Genomic DNA, 16,321 nt, shown 5'->3' on the forward strand with positions numbered 1-16,321 from the left:
ACCAAAAAAAAAAAAAAGCTATGGTGATATCAGAGTACAAAAGATGGTAAGAATAGGCTATGAAACTACTATGAGGTATGTCAACCGCTTTGCTCAGTAATCCCCAAACACACAAATACAAGGCTTAAACCTTTCAGGACGATCCAGCCTTTGCCTTATTTCCCCACACCAAGCTCTGGTTCCAGACAAAACCAGCTGTAAGATGTGTTCGCAGGAAGATACCTTCGCCAGGTCTTCTTTCAGCCTGTTGTAATTCTCCACATCAAAATGCTTCTGTTGTGATTTCTTGTGGAAGAACTGAAGAAACTGCCTACTCCTCATGGATGTGTAAGTGTAATTCTAAAACAAGAAAAGAATCCAACATGATTTGAATGCCTGAGAAAGGCAATCCACAGAGCAGAAGCCAGCACAGGTTGATCATTGAGTTTTCTCTGAGATCAGCGACTCCTAAGAGCAGGCAAGCTGAGCTAAGAAAATTGTACATATGGAAAGAAAAGAAAAAAATGACGGTTCTTCTGGCAAAACATCCATGAGCTAAAGTTACAGGGTGTTTTGCAACACAAATTCAATGTTAAATTGTTGTGTGTGTGTGTACACGCACACATGCACGCGTGCACGTCAGTAGTGGGGCTTGAACTCAGCCTCACACTCTCATTGGGTTTTTTTTTTTGCGGTAGCATTACCATTCAAGCCATGCCTCCACTTCTGTTTATCTTTTTTTATTTTGTATTTTTTCTGGTTAATTGGAGGTAAAAATCTCTTGGCTTTCAGTGCCAGGTTTCAAACACTGATCTCAACTTCATGAAGAGCTAGAATTTTCTGTGTGAGACACCTGGCTTTTGATGTTACTTAGAATAATGAAACGGAACATAAACACGACAAATTTGCCACAATGGATTCACCCATCTAAGTTATATATGATTTCCCTGTGCTGTAAAAACTCTTCAGCCTTATAGACAACAATAATAAGGTACCAACTTTATGAAACTCAGCCAGCAGTAACTACATCAAAAGGTTTATTGCTTCTCACTTGACTTGGATAAAGTGGACTTTACAAAGACATTCTCACTTACCGGTTTTGCCAAGTACTCACCTGTCGCGTGGTTATAAAGTATGCAAAAAAGACCATGGAATTCGCAACTGTGAGGAAGTATGTGACCGGCTCCATGATATCCCAGGAGTACACCCACCAGGTGAGCCAGGCCAGAGCCCCACCCTGCACGGAGAGCAGCGCTAAGCCAGCCCACAGGAGGCTGCTGGTTCTGGCTTCCGACTGAGCTTCGATACTAGCTTTCACCTGGGGTAGGAAGAGCCATTAATTCAAGTTACAAGCACACCAACTTGGGCAAGAAGAAAAGCAGCGTTTGAACCAGTGCACACTGTGGTTCAACCAAAGTTATACTTTGGTTCAAAATGTTGCTTAAAGAGATCAGGCATATAGAAAAACAATCTGCTTACTCATTTCCAAATCAGTTTATTGGAAAAAATTTTAGTAACACTCTAAATACTATAGAAAAGTATCTAATGAACAACTCAGAAGTCATTCTTGGAGAACTGGAATCACAGGTCTATTTTCTTTGACCCAACAGTACCACTTGTAGATCCCATCTCTCCCGTCCCCACCCTCCTGTTTTTGTCAATCATGGGGTTTGAACTCAGAGCCTGGGCACTGTCCCTGAGCTCTTTGTGCTCAAGGCTAGTGCTTGATTGGTTAACTTTGAACCATGGTCCTCAGATCTGAGCCTCCTGAGTAGCTAGGATTATAGACATGCTATCAGGATATCCTATGGTAACAGGAAAGCTCTGCCTAGCAAAGGAAAAGGTAAGAATTGACACAGAATTACTCACGGGTGTGGGGTCATAGGAACTGGAGCAACTTTCTAGCCCCAATTCTTGGGAGCAGAGCCTGGGCTGTGAGCTATGACTCCCTGCTGCATCTCTGCCGGGCTTCTCATTTACAGAGATGCCCTCAGCTCTGGGGTCAGACCCCCTGAGTTCACGTGAGTTAAGCTCTCCCTGTGTGCGGTCCATTTTCCCTGTCGCCCCACTTCCTCATGGGAACTGAACTCGCAGACTCGGGAGGATGCGAGGGGGAACGGCATGGAACAGCTCAGGTAAGGAGTCCTCGGGGAAATATGACTTTCAAAATGGCCCGACTGTGAAGCTGCCCCACCTGCTCCAGGGGCCGCAGCTGCTCCTGCAGGAGGTCGATTTTCTCCAACAAATGGTGCTCCCTCTTCTTCTGAAACTCTTCTAAGTGCAAGACTGTGAACAGCCTGTGGACCAGAAATTTCACATCTTCCAGCTCTGCCACGTGCTCATGACCGGGTTTTTCTGAGGAAAGAGCAGGGATGCAGATGCAGTCACCACACTGCCTTCTCCAGGGGAGGCAGAACGCGATCAGAGTTCCTGTACCTGTCCCGCGAGTGCATCCTGGGGATGCTTGTGTTGGCCTGGCCTCTGCTCCTGAGCCCATGACGACAATTTGTAGTGATCAGTTATGGCGACAAGCTTAAGACTCAGTGTTAGCCTTGTCTTTTCTGAGTGTTGTTGCTTTAACAGTAGATAAGGGAGAAAATTAGGGGAGTGTCTGTTGACCAGAAGGCAGGCCATTTCTCCTCGTTTAACCTCAGATCTGAGTGAATCCTGAGCTTGTTTAACCTCAGATCTGAGTGAATCTGAGCTCAGCTAGCTCCATCTTTCCAACAATTATTTCAGGATCCATAGGAGACAGTGGAGCGTATACAGACAAAAATAAAGGTAAAACACATTTGAAAAGTAGTCTGAGCAGGGCGCCAGTGGCTCAGGCCTGTATTCCTAACTATTCAGGAGGCTGAAATCTGAGGATCACAGTTCAAAGCCAGCCTGGGCAGGAAAGTCCATGAGACTCTTATCTCCAGTGAACCACCAGAAAACTGGAAGTGGTGCTGTGGCTCAAGTGGTAGAGCGCTCGCCTTGAGCTGAAGAGCAGGCCGAGTTCAAGCCCTACAACCGACTTAAAAAAAAAAAAAAAAGGTCTGAACTTGTAGGTTCTTTTAACAAGGGAGTTAGAACAGAATACTTTAGGTCCTTACAGCCTGGAAATGGCATCTGCACAATCTTACTGGCTTAGATTTCTTTTTTCTGTCTTTGTTTGGTGCTGGTCCTGGGTCTTCAACTTAGGGCCTGGGCTCTGTCCCTGAGGGTTTTTTTCTCAAGGCTAATAACACATTATCATTTGAGCCACAGCTCTACTTCTGGCTTTTGGTGCTTAATTGGAGTTAAGAGTCTCACAGATTTTTCCTGCCCAGACTAGCTTCAAACTACAGTCCTCAGATCTCAGCCTCCTGAGTAGCCAGCATTACAGATGTGAGCCACTGGCACCCAGATGGCATTTTTTTTTTTTTTTTGGTTGTGAGACTTGAACTCTGGGCCTGGGCACTATCCCTGAGCTCTTCAGCTCAAGACTAGCACTCAACCACTTGAGTCACAGCACCACTTCCAGTTTTTTGAATGGTTTATTGGAGATAAGAGTTTCATGGACTTTCCTGTCTGGGCTGGCTTTGAGCTGCAATCCTCAGATCTCAGCCTCCTGAGTAGCTAGGATTAAAAATAGCCCAGCTATTTTTTTATCTTTTAAGCTGCCATTAAGCAGATCGATTTTTACCTTCACCCCCTTTTCTGTCCCTATATATTTCTTGGCTGGTTGGTTTTGCAGTGGTTAGGAATGAACCCAGGACATTGTATAAACTAGGTGTGTACTCTAATCCCTGAGTTACAATCCCCAGCCCCCATAGCATTTGTTCTAGTTTGCCTTCAACAAATCCTAAGAGGTCAGGTGTGGAGTTTTCAGAAAGTTGAATTTTGGAACATTTCAGATTTAAGGCTTTCAGATTAGAATGCATAAGCCTAGCTTGAAATTGAAGCTAGGGCTTCCAGTTTCTAATGTGGTACCCCCAAGGAGCTTAGAAGTCCTTAGCACTTCCTGACATCCAACAAAAAGCTGAGAGAACTGGAAAACGTAGCTCAGACCTATAAGAGAAATAAGATCCGAAGGCAAACTACATCCCCTTCAAATGAAGAGAACAGTAGCTACAGAGCACTGCCACTTACTGGAACAGATACCCACAGCAGCTACCTGCAAGGTTGCTGTGTGAACAGGAACACTTGAACTTCACAAGGAACTAGGATCCTCAATGTGGCAATTCAAGTTTGTGTTTTGTTTTAACTCCACGAACCTCAGACCTCAGCCTCCTGAGTAGCTAGGACTACAAGCATGAGCCATTAGCACTCAGTTTTGTATTTATTTTATTTTGCCAGTCCTGGTGCTTGAACTCAAGGCCTGGGCATCTTCCCTGAGCTTCTTTTGTTCAAGGCTAGCACTCTACCTAACACTTGATTCACAGCACCACTTCCAGCTTTTTCTGGGTATGTGGTACTGAGGAATCGAACCCAGGGCTTCATGCATGCTAGGCAAGCACTCTACCACTAAGCCACATTCCCAACCAGTTTTGTGAATTTTACCTCTACAAGTGTTCATGGTAAAAAAAAAAAACAACAACAAACAAACAAACAAAAAAAACCAACCACTAACAACAACAAAAAACTAAGAGAAACAGCACAGATACCCTACGATGGATGGATACAAAAAATATGAGACCTATGGAACTTCACACAGCCATTAGGAAGAATATTATATCATTTGCAGGAAAATAGATGGACCTAGAACAAATCATTTTAAGCAAGGTAAGCCAAGCTCAGAGAGACACACAGCACCTGTTTTCTCTTATATGTGGAAGCTAGGTCTAATATACACTGGAACATGATAGTTAAATATAAGACCCTAGGATTCACACACAGTAAGACCAAAGGAGGGGATACTCTTAGAGGAACACAAAAGCTCAATGCTTATGTGCCTCTGATCATATAATATTTAGCAAAATGAACTCTAGGAGAAGTATAAAACAAAAACTAAGAGAAACCTTCCTCCTGCTTCCCGCAGGAGAAAAGGGGCATTGTGGAATACTTCTGTGATCAGGTCTCAACTACGCCTGCTTTGGGCCCTGCAAAAGCCCTGCAGCTAAACATGAAAGTTAACACAGTTGGAGAGCTGCATTTCTTACCTTTCTTAGGACATTGTACTTCATATGCTACTTTGTTAATGATAAGTTTAAAATCTTCCATGAGTAAAACATCCATTGAAGTTGAAGCTGGAAGAGCATTGCCATCTGAAAGAAAACAGTGTGAAAACATGTCTTTGCTTTAAAATTATTAGGATCACTTTCCAACGCATAGAAAATTACCAACTAACCCAAGCTCTCGCAGGGCGAGGGAGGGAGGATTGGTGGGGGGGGAGTCTCACACTTGTGATCCTAGCTACTCTGGAAACTAAGATCAAGAGAATTACAGTTCCAGTAAGAAACTATAGTAACCAAGCTGGAAACATGGCTCAAGAGATAGATACGTACTCATTTAGCAAGTGTGAGGCCCTGAGTTCAAATTCCAGTATTGCCTGTAAGATAAACAAAATCAGCTTTTCACTGGCTATAATGACTCATGCCTATAATCCTCCTCAGGAGGATGGGATGTGAGCACTGTGGTTTGAAGCCCGCCTAGGCAGGAAAGCTCTTGGGACCCTTATCTCCAACTAATCAGCAAAAAGTCAGAAGTGGAGTGGGCTCAAGTGGTAGAGCACCAGCTTTGAGAGGAAAAAAAATGCAAGAGCATGAGGCCCTGAGATCAAGCCCGATTGCTGGCACGTGTATGTGTACACACAGTCACACACAGGAAAAAAATCCTAGTAGCGGAAAAGCACCTCAAAGTATAACCACTGCTTGTACACGGATTCACCTACTTCCTAGCTTTGGAATACATAGTGTTTGAAAAATCCAAAGGAAAGCCGGGCACTGGTGGCTCACGCCTGTAATCCTAGCTACTCAGGAAGCTGAGATCTGAGGATCTCGGTTCAAAGCCAGCCCAGGCAGGAGAGACTGTGAGACTCCTATCTCCAATAAACCACCAGATAACCGGAAGTGGCGCTGTGGCTCAAGTGGTAGAGCACTCGCCTTGAGCTGAAGAGCTGAGGGACAGTGCCCAGGCCCAGAGTTCAAGCCCCACGAAAAAAAAAAATCCAAAGGAAGTGAAGTGGTAGAGATAAAAGTGAACATAGCTTAGAGTTAATAACCCCTTTGTACACTATAAAGATACTTTCAAAAGATTTTAATCAATATCACTAAGCCTAAGAAGTAAATTTCTATTTTGTATGGTTTATTTCATGGACATGGAAAGGCAGGAGAGATTTCTATAGCAACTTGTAATATCCCAGTGATTAAAAAAAAAAAAATCTGCCGGGTGCTGGTGGCTCACGCCTGTAATCCTAGCTACTCAGGAGGCTGAGATCTGAGGATCATGGTTGAAAGGCAGCTGGGGCAGGAAAGTCCTGGAAACTCTTATCTCCAATTAACCACCAGAAAACTAGAAGTGGCATTGTGGCTCAAGTGGTAGAGAGCTAGTCTTGAGCTGAAGAGCTCAGAGACTGTGTTCGGGCCCAGAGTTCAAGCCCCAAGACCAACCAACAAACAAAAAAATTTCTGCATTATACTAAATTTAATTACAGGAGCTAGAGGATGGAATAAGGGAATGATTCTCCATTAGCTGCTGCTAATAAGACTTCTCTGTTCCTGACTGTACACTGAACTTTCCACTTTAATTCCATCACCACTCACCACCTGGTCGTAGTGTCTTACCCTCAGCCAATGTAGATTCAATGCAAACAACTTACGCTGTCTGCCAGTTTCTCAGTGCAAAACACTCTTAGCTACTACCTAGCTCTGCTGCTGGGAGTTGTAGCAGCTTGTCCCAGGACAAGATAATTAGCCTTTTTATCTAAATGACTCAGTCTCAAGAGTTTTGGTTTAGCTAGGAACATTTCAGAAAGCACTTTCTTAAGAAAATGTGACACACACACACACACACAATGGAATTTTACTCATCAGGAAGATTATGTCATTTGCTGGGAAATGGATGAATCTGGAAAAAATTAAGTCAGGCTTAGAGAGACAAAAGAGGCATATTTTCTCTCATATGTGGAAGTTAGATCTAAATTATAAATATATATGTATGTAAGAAGAAAGGTACATATGCACAACATAACTAAAGTACGGTGTGTGCAGGGAGGGTTCCAATCGTGTAACTCCTTTGAACAACTAATTTACAGTTTAACAACACAAATACATGTTCCAGGAAGCTGGAATGTGTGTTGTCAGGGTGGAGGTGAGGTTAAGGGGAAAGGGTAGAAGAATGGAGAGAGGAAGGGTGGGTGAATGTATTCATAGTATTCAATGTACACATGTGAAAATGGACCTAAGTAAATTGAGGGCATGGGAGGAGCTGGAAGAGATGGGAAAGAATGAAGGAAGGGGTGACACTGATCAAGATGCATGCACTCCCTGACAGAAGTGTTGAATTGAAACTTCTCCGTACAACTACTTAAGGGTAATAAAAAGAGAGAAAACAAATCTCTTAGACCTTTTTTAAATGCAACATGGTTTTTGGTTGATATAGCCCACTTCTGGTTTTGCTTTTGTTTTGAAGAAAGCTACAAAGTAACCCAGGTGTTAAGAAGGCAAATTCAAGCCAGTGCTGGTGGCTCACGCTTGTAATCCTAGCTACTTAGGAGGCTGAGATCTGAGGGTTACAGTTCAAAGCTAACCGGGGCAGTAAAGTCCATAAGACTCAGCACCAATGGCCCACCAGAAAACCAGAAGTGGAGCTGTGGCTCAAAGTGGTAGAGTGCTAGCCTTGAGCAAGAGAGCTCAGGGACAGAGCCCAGGCCCTGAGTTCAAGCCCCACACCAACAATAACAAAAGGCAAAGCCACTGGATATTTAGTAGAAAACTAGTACCAGTTGGGGTTTTCTCCATCTGAGTTCTGTGTATTTTGTGTATTCTGTCTAGCCAGGTGTTTGCTCAGCTGGGGTTCAACCAACTTCTCCAGCTGTGGTGTGTGCCTGGGAACATGGCTCCTGAGGTCAGGAAGAACCCAGCTGCTGTTGCCACCTGGCTCTCCATGGATCTTTTGTTCTAGAAGGCAGCATGTCTAGTCTGCACCTGGCTCTGACGCTAGACTCTGGCTGTTTGGGTTCCTGCCCATCATCTGGGGTGAGATCACTTCCCCAGGAATTGCCAAACAATTCAACCCACACAGTGAGCAAAACTGTGACTGCTCAGAATACTTTTGAGCCCAAGCAAATTTCACTCACAGAGTCTCTCTCTCTCTCTCTCTCTCTCTAACTCTCTCTCTCTCTCATGGGGCTTGAACTCAGGGTCTGGGTGCTGTCCCTAAGCTCTTTATTGCTCAAGGCTAAGCACTCTACCACTTTGAGCCACAGTGCCACTTCCAGATTTTGAGTGATTAACTGGAGATAAGAGTCTCACCAGGACCTTTCTGCCTAGACAGGCCTTGAACCATAATCCTCAGGTCTTAGCCTCCTAGGTAGCTAGGATTACAGGTGTGAGCAGTCAGTGCCTGCAGTCTCTTAAAAAAGCTGGGGGCAATTAGCTCACACCTGTAATCCCAGCTACTCAGGCTATCTAGGCATCATGGTTCAAAGTCTACCCAGGCAGAAAAGTCCTGGTATGACTCTTATCTCCAGTTAGCCACTCAAAATCTGGAAGTGGTGCTGTAGCTCAAAGTAGTAGAGTGCTTAGCCTTAAGCAGAAGTTACTCAGGTATAGCACCCAGGCCCAGATTCAAATCCCAGGATGAGAAAAATAAATGTGATACCTATACACAATGGAATTTTACACAGCCAGTAGAAAGACTAATATTTTATATAATTTACAGGGAATGGATGGACTGAGAACAAATCATGTTAAATGAGCTAAGCCAAGCTCAGACAAATGGCTTGTTTTCTCTTATATGCAGAAGCTAGATCTAAAATACACTGGGACATGATAATTTTTTTTTTATATCAGTCATGGGGCCTGAACTCTGGGCCTGGGCGCTGTCCCTCAGCTCTTCAGCTCAAGGCGAGCGCTCTGCCACTTGAGCCACGGTGTAATTTCCGGCTTTTTCTGCTTATGTGGTGCTTAGGAATCGAACCCAGAGCCTCATGCATGCAAGACAAGCACTCTACCACTGAGCCACCTTCCCAGCCCCAGGACATGATAAATTATACAGGACTTTAGACAGTCACACACAGACCAAAGGAGGAAATGCTTAAGAGAGGAACACAAAGTGAAATGCCTATGTGTACTGATCAGACAAAATAATATTTATCAAAATGGAAATGGAAACAACAACAAAAACCATTTTATCTAACTCTCCACATGCTATTTAAAACTTATGTAGAAATGACTTCAAATGAGCTTGTTAAAATATCACTATAAGAAGAAAGCAGGTGCCCAGCACCAGTGGCTCACACTTGTAATCCTAGCTGCTCAGGAGGCTGAGATCTGAGGATCACAGTTCAAAACCAGCCCGGGCAGTAAAGTCTGTAATACTGATATCTCCAGTAAACCACCAGAAAACTGAAGTGGCTCTGTGGCTCAAGTGGGTAGAACACTAGCCTTGAGCTGAAGAGCTGAGGGACAGCGCCCAGGCCCAGAGTTCAAGCCCCATAACCAGGGGGAAAAAAAAAAAAGGAAGAAGAAAATAGAAAGAAGAAGAAAGCAGGTGCTGGTCACTGGAGGTTCATGCCTACAGTTCTAGCCTCCCAGGAGGAAGAGATGTGAGAATCCAGGTTAGAAGCCCATCCATGCTGAAAAGTCTGTGAGACTCCAATTACCCAACAAAAAGCCAGAAGTGGAGGCATGGTTCAAGTAGTAGAGCACCAGCCTTGAGCAAAGCATCTAAGCCAAAGCATGAGGCGCTGAGGTCAAGCCTGAGTACTGGCACAAAAAGAAAACATAATAAAAAGAAATGAAATCAAGTAAATATGGTGGAAAAACATTATCCTTTATACAAATGTATGACAGCAAAAATGGACAGGAAACACTGTAAAGCAGCTATCTGGCTAAATTTTTCATATACTCTTTGGCAAGTATCTGCTTAAGCCTTCAACAAAATGGAATTAATTAATGTCAGTTCTTAGGAAAAGATCTTCCCTGAAATGATTCCCCATTGGACTAACCACATGGTTTTCTTGAAATCTTACAGAAAAGTCTCTCTGACTTATCTTGTCTCTTGCTTTGTGTTGTATGTCAGCAAAGCTGTTTACTCTTTTGGAAAAAGCAGGGTGCCCGTGAACCTCCTTTATTTCAGTCATTTAACAAATACTTTCTGTGAACATACCTACTCTTTCCTAGTGCTTACCTGCTTGCTTTCTCTAGAAAACACTCAATGTATGACTTAATGGCTTTCTCTTTTTTTTGGTCATGGGCTTGAACTCAGGGTCTGGCACTGTCCCTGAGCTTTTGTGCTCAACACTAACACTCATACCACTTTGAGCCACAGCTCCACTTCTGGTTTTCTGGTTGTTAATGAGAAATAAGAGTCTCATGGACTTTCATGCTTGGGCTGGCTTCAACCCATTTTCCTTAGAGCCTCCTAAGTAGCTAAGATTACAGGCATGAGCCACCACCAGCACCTGGCTACTTATTACTTTTTATTTGTTGTGTTCTCTTATGAGGCTCCATGAAGGCAGGAAACTGTAACTGCTTTGTTCCTTGGTCATCTCTAGTATTTAGGGAGGGGCCTGGCATGTGTTAGATGCTCAAGAAGTATTTGTTGGATGAACAAATTCTTTCATCTCCACTTTCCAGTTTCTGTATCTATCCTGAAATTGGTTCTAAACAAGAAAAATATTTTCAAAACTGCAACAGGAATCATTAAGTCATCATTTTAAGTTGATACTGTACATTTAATATTACATGAAATATTTATAAGATTATGTCTTTGTTGCCTTGTATATCCCTCCCCAATGGTATAACCCCTGCTTTCACTATATATGATGTTGGTATATGTGGAGGGGAAGGGAAAAAACAAATTGTTTAAACAGGGATACAGGAGGACCTATTACAACAATGAGATGTACAAGTCATTAAGTCGAAAAACGAACTTTACAACTTTGGTGGGGGGGATGGGGTGGAGGGCATACGAAGGGCTGGGAAGGGAAAACAAAGGAGGAGGCTACAATGCTTGATAAGAAATGTGCTCATTAGCTTACCCATGTAATTGTAACCCCTCTGTATTTTAACAATTAAACAAATAAAAATAAATTACATGAAAATGGCAATGTAAACTTATTAATTTGTATCAGGTAGCCCCCTCTGCATGCTGGCCTGTAGTGAATAATTCTTCATTCTATTTTAGGGGCGACTGGTTTAAGACCATTTCAGGCCATGGTAAGAGAGAAGTCATATCCTCAATGGGTAATAATTAATATGTCTAAATTATTAATCACCTCTCAGCATGGATGGGGCTTGAACTCAGGGACCAGAGCTCTTGCTTGGTTGTCTTGTTAGCTGGCACTCTACCACTTGAGTCCTGCTCTTTGCTGGGTAACTGGAAATAGAAACTCCTGGGTTTTTCTGCCTGGGCTGGCTTCAGACACAGTCCTCTGGATCTCATCCTCCTAAGTAACTATGATTATAGGCATGAACCACTGGTGCCAAGCCAGTCACCTCTGTTGGGATACGTGTGTGTGTGTGTGTGTGTGTGTGTACCTTCATATGTGTGTGTGTGTGAAATATATGTGTTAATATGTGTGTTTATAGCAAATGTATATATTCTTGAATATATATATATATTCTGTCAAAACATACTAGACTACCATTTCTGCATGACAAAATAAATGCACTATGTGTGCATTTAATTACTAGCTGTTTAAACCAATGGCCTATACTTCATTTCCTAGTTACTCCAATTTTTCTGCAAATTACACCTTAATGTTGATACGGAGGGGGTGGGGAGGGGGGGAGAACCACAAAGTATTTCTTTTTTGGGGGGGGGGTCCAGTCGTGGAGCCTGAACTCTGGGCCTGGGTGCTGTCCCTCAGCTCTTCAGCTCAAGGCTAGCGCTCTACCACTTGAACCACGGTGCCACTTCCGGCTTTTTTCTTTTTTGCTTATGTGGTGCTGAGGAATCGAACCCAGGGCCTCAGGCATGCAAGGCAAGCGCTCTACCACTGAGCCACCTTCCCAGCCCCACCACAAAGTATTTCTAAGTTGGGGGAGCAAGTAACTGAACTTACATTTCATCCATTTTGTATTCAATGTGGTTATCCTTTTTAAAAATCACACTGATGTGTAAAAAGGAACTCAAGAAAGGCCAATGAACTATTCTATAATGATTTACAGAATGAAACTCTTTCTGGAAAAGAACCAACACCAGGTCCAGGAGGCAGAGGAGGCCGGGACAGCGGTGCAGTGCATGCCTCTGTACCTGCTGTGAGAACAGCCACTTCTTTGACCCCTTTGTCTTCGTTCTGCACATCCCGAAGGAAGGAGGCCACGGTGGACAGCATGGGCTTGATCACAAACTGACAGCGCTCTCTTCTGGATGGCAAGGTGAGCGTGATCACGGGAAAGCCATGTCTATAACTCACTGTTATTTCTAGTAAGACAAAAAAGAGAAACGACATAGCTGTGATAAACATATGCTTTAAAAAAAAAAGCCTTTAAACCACAAGGATTCTGCACAAAAATGGTGGGATTGGGGGTCAACAAATGTAGCAGTGGCACTCACTTGACACTGTGTGGAAAATAAACTACACAACTTGTTGTGGGGGGGGGAAGAAATGGGAGGGGAAACAGAGAGGGTGAGGAAAGAGGGGCAGTTACAAAAGAAATGTACTCATTGTCTGTCTTATGTAACCATAATCCCTCTGTAGATCACCTTTATAAGAAGACTATTTTTTTAAAAAAACACAAGAATTCTAAAAGGAGCCCTTACACATGAAACTCCTGTCTCTGAATTCCTGTCCAAACTTCCTAGGCTCATCCGGCGCTGGTACTGCTCAGCATGGCGCAGTAGCCTGTACCACACGGTGCTATGTTTCTGCCACAGCTCTCACGGTAAGCACTGAGTGCGTGAAGGAGAAACTATCTTACTCATCTCTAGCTACTGGGGCGGCCATGTGCCAAAAGACTCACTAACTAGAGATATTAGAGGAGAAGGAAGCCTGGTGCTAGTGGCCTACGCCTGTAATCCTGGGTATTCGGGAGGCTGAGATCTGAGGATCATGGTGCAAAGCCAGCCAGGTCAGGACAGTCGATGAGACTCTTATCTCCACTAAACTACACATACCCCCTCTCTCCTCCCAGAAAAAGCCAGAAGTGGTGCTCAAATGGTACAACCTTGAGAGGAAAAAAAAAAAAAAGCTCAGGGACAGTGCTAGGCCCTGAGTTCAAGCCCCAGGACTGACACCACAAGAATTAAAGTAAAATAGAGGCAGGGAGGCAGGGAGGGGAGACACCCCAGTAGGAGGCGGAGTATGTGGGGGAGGAAGGAGGGAAGAATGAGAGAGGGAAGAAGGGAGGATAGGAGAGAGGGAGGGAGAGCCAAGTCTGTTTTGCTCCAGCTTCCCGGTTCCATTTTCTTTTTTCTTTTTTTTTTTTTGGGTCCGGTTGTGGGGCCTGAACTCTGGGCCTGGGCGCTGTCCCTCAGCTCTTCAGCTCAAGGCTAGCGCTCTACCACTTGAGCCACAGTGCCACTTCCGGCTTTTTTTTCTTTTTGCTTATGTAGTGCTGGGGAACCGAACCCAGGGCCTCAGGCATGCAAGGCAAGCGCTCTTCCACTGAGCCACCTTCCCAGCCCTCCACTTTCTTTAGAAGAACAGAAATCACCAGTTGGCACCGGAAGCAAAGAAGTGATCGGATGCTTACCATCAGGTGGCGCCACTGTCCCATAACGGTGTGATTGGGCGAATTCTGGATTTCCACACAGCCTCACACACAAAATCTGCAAGAAATATGATGATTTCTTTATTTTCTTTTTTTGGTCAGTCATGGGGCTTGAACTCTTGGTCGGGGTGCTGTCCCTGAGCTCTAACTCAAGACTAGCACTCTACCACTTGAGCCACAGTGCCACTTCCATGATTATTTCTTTAAGAATTAAAAAAAAAAAAGCAGGAGATCTGAAATAAAGAAGATTCCCTCTTGTTTGAATGCAAAAGTCTTTACACTTGCTGGGCTTGCTTGCTCAGCTGGTGTTCTGCTGCCTGAGCCATGCCTCCAGTCCAGCTTTTTGCTAGTTAACTGGAGATGGAGTCTCATAGACTGTTCTGCCCAGACTGGCCTTGAACCATGATCCTCCATGTCTCAGCTTCTTCAGTAGCTATGAACAGGCATGAGCCACAAATGCCTGGCCAGAAGATTCTTTTTAAACCTTGTATGACAAGCATGATGAAAAGCAAACCTCCCATCTACGCTGGGGTGGGGCCATTCAGAAACACACTGAACCTTTCTGGCCATTTGCTTGCCTGCCACTCTGTATGCTGTAGCAGTATCAATGGGACAGGATTCTCAAAGTGGGGTGTGAGGATGACAGTGTATCAGACATACCATAAACAAACAAAAAGCTAAAATTGCTACCTAAGTCTTAGTTTGTGTCTCCCCTGAAAGCAAGCCTAAGATAAAAATTGAAGAATAGTTTTAAAGAACATTGTTATTATAAAAATGATTTACATAGCCAGGCACTGGTGGCTCATGCCTGTAATCCTAGTATTCAGGAGGGGCTGAGATCTGAGGATCTCGGTTCAAAACCAGCCGGGAAGGAAAGTTCTTGAGACTTGTATCTCCAATTAACCACCAGAAAACTGGATGTGGCTCTGGCTCCAGTGGTAAGGGGAGCTCTTCAGCTCAAGGCAAGCACTCTATCACTTGAGACACAGCACCGCTTCCGGTTTTATGGAGATAAGAGTCTCAAGGACTTTTTGGAACCGAGATCCTCAGATCTCAGCCTCCTAAGTAGCTAGGATTACAGGCGTGAGCCACCAGTGCCCGGCTTAATTTTTTTTTTTTTTTTTGTCGGTCGTCGGGCTTGAACTCTGGGCCTGGGTGCTGGCCCTGCGCTCTTCAGCAAAAGTGAGTGCTCTACCACTTGAGTCACAGTACCACTTCCGATTTTCTAGGGGTTTATTGGAGGTAAGAGGCTCACAGACTTTGAACTGTGATCTTCAGATCTCAGCCTCCTGAGTAGCTAGGATTACAGGCATGAGCCACCAGCACCTGGCTACTTAATTTTTTTTTTTTTGGGTCCAGTCGTGGGGCCTGAACTCTGGGCCTGGGCACTGTCCCTCAGCTCTTCAGCTCAAGGCTAGCGCTCTACCACTTGAGCCACAGCGCCACTTCCGGCTTTTTTCTTTTTGCTTATGTGGTGCTGAGGAATCGAACCCAGGGCCTCAGGCATGCAAGGCAAGCGCTCTACCACTGAGCCACCTTCCCAGCCCCTGGCTACTTAATTTTTATTTAATGATGCACATAGAGGGTCCAGTTACATAAGTCTGGTAAAGAGTTCATTTCTTTTTAGACAATGTCAGGCTTTCTCCCAGTTTTTCCCTTCTGTCCCTTCTCTCCCCCCCCCCCCCACACACACAGTGTCTAGTGAGTACCCCTGCTGCATTTTGGGGAGTCGTTTTGCTGGTTGGTGATCTGATGAGGAGAGAGAATGGGAGGCTTGAGACAGGAAGGAAGAAAAGCCAACAGAAGAGCAAGAGCCACAGACAACAGGAGACAAATGCTGCAGGACTCATGAGAAATATCTCCAACCATCGGAGGTTTCCTGAGCCAGGTAAATGGTGCCTCTCTTCCCTCCCTGGAGAGGTGTAGACATGGCGGCAGGGCTAGGAAAGTGGGACGGTTCCATAGCTCTTCCAGGGTACATAAAGTCCAGAGACTCAGTGAACTCCCCAGTCCCCGTGCTGCCAAAGAGGACGCGGGAACAGAAAGCAGATGGCCTGGTGCGGCCCCCATTGGAGATAAGAGATACAGCAAACGCATGTCACAACCGAAGGTCCCGAGACACATGAGACACAGAGCGCCAAGCAACACGTGAACACAGGATGACCCGGGCTATTCCCAGAAATGACAGCAAGCCACTGTCCTTCCTGATCCTCCCCAAACAGTCGAGAGCATCTTGATCTAAAGTATTAAAAACAGATTAAAAAAAATAAAGAGGAGGGGGAGGAAAAATCCCTGCCTACTCCTTATTATGGGCTTAATAAATATCTAATTCGATTTTACCTCTACAAAGAGGTTTAACTGTAACATTATTTATAACAGGAAAAAGCTGGGAACAATCCAACCGTCCAATAATAGTTGGAGGGTTAAATAAATTATGAATGTATAAAGTATGATTATGCATCCATTAAGGTTGTTTTCAAACGACCAGAGATGTAGCT

The 16,321-nt window shown here is 44.3% G+C and overlaps 1 protein-coding gene across 1 annotated transcript in view; it reads right to left on the minus strand.

Annotated features, from left to right (window-relative positions):
* Ccdc109b (coiled-coil domain containing 109B) overlaps positions 1-14,364 on the minus strand; it is a 17,108-nt gene extending 2,744 nt beyond the window's left edge. Inside the window, exons 1-7 of the mRNA XM_013023739.1 lie at positions 14,338-14,364; positions 13,806-13,881; positions 12,364-12,534; positions 5,103-5,207; positions 2,174-2,334; positions 1,094-1,297; positions 223-339 (exon numbers count right to left, since the gene is read on the minus strand). Of these exons, the coding sequence (XP_012879193.1) occupies positions 223-339; positions 1,094-1,297; positions 2,174-2,334; positions 5,103-5,207; positions 12,364-12,534; positions 13,806-13,881; positions 14,338-14,364 (861 nt within the window). The remainder of the gene's footprint in view (positions 1-222; positions 340-1,093; positions 1,298-2,173; positions 2,335-5,102; positions 5,208-12,363; positions 12,535-13,805; positions 13,882-14,337) is intronic.
* Positions 14,365-16,321: the final 1,957 nt, after the last annotated feature.

The sequence above is a fragment of the Dipodomys ordii genome, unplaced genomic scaffold (assembly GCF_000151885.1).
Source record: "Dipodomys ordii isolate 6190 unplaced genomic scaffold, Dord_2.0 Scaffold70, whole genome shotgun sequence".
Lineage (NCBI taxonomy): Eukaryota > Metazoa > Chordata > Mammalia > Rodentia > Heteromyidae > Dipodomys > Dipodomys ordii.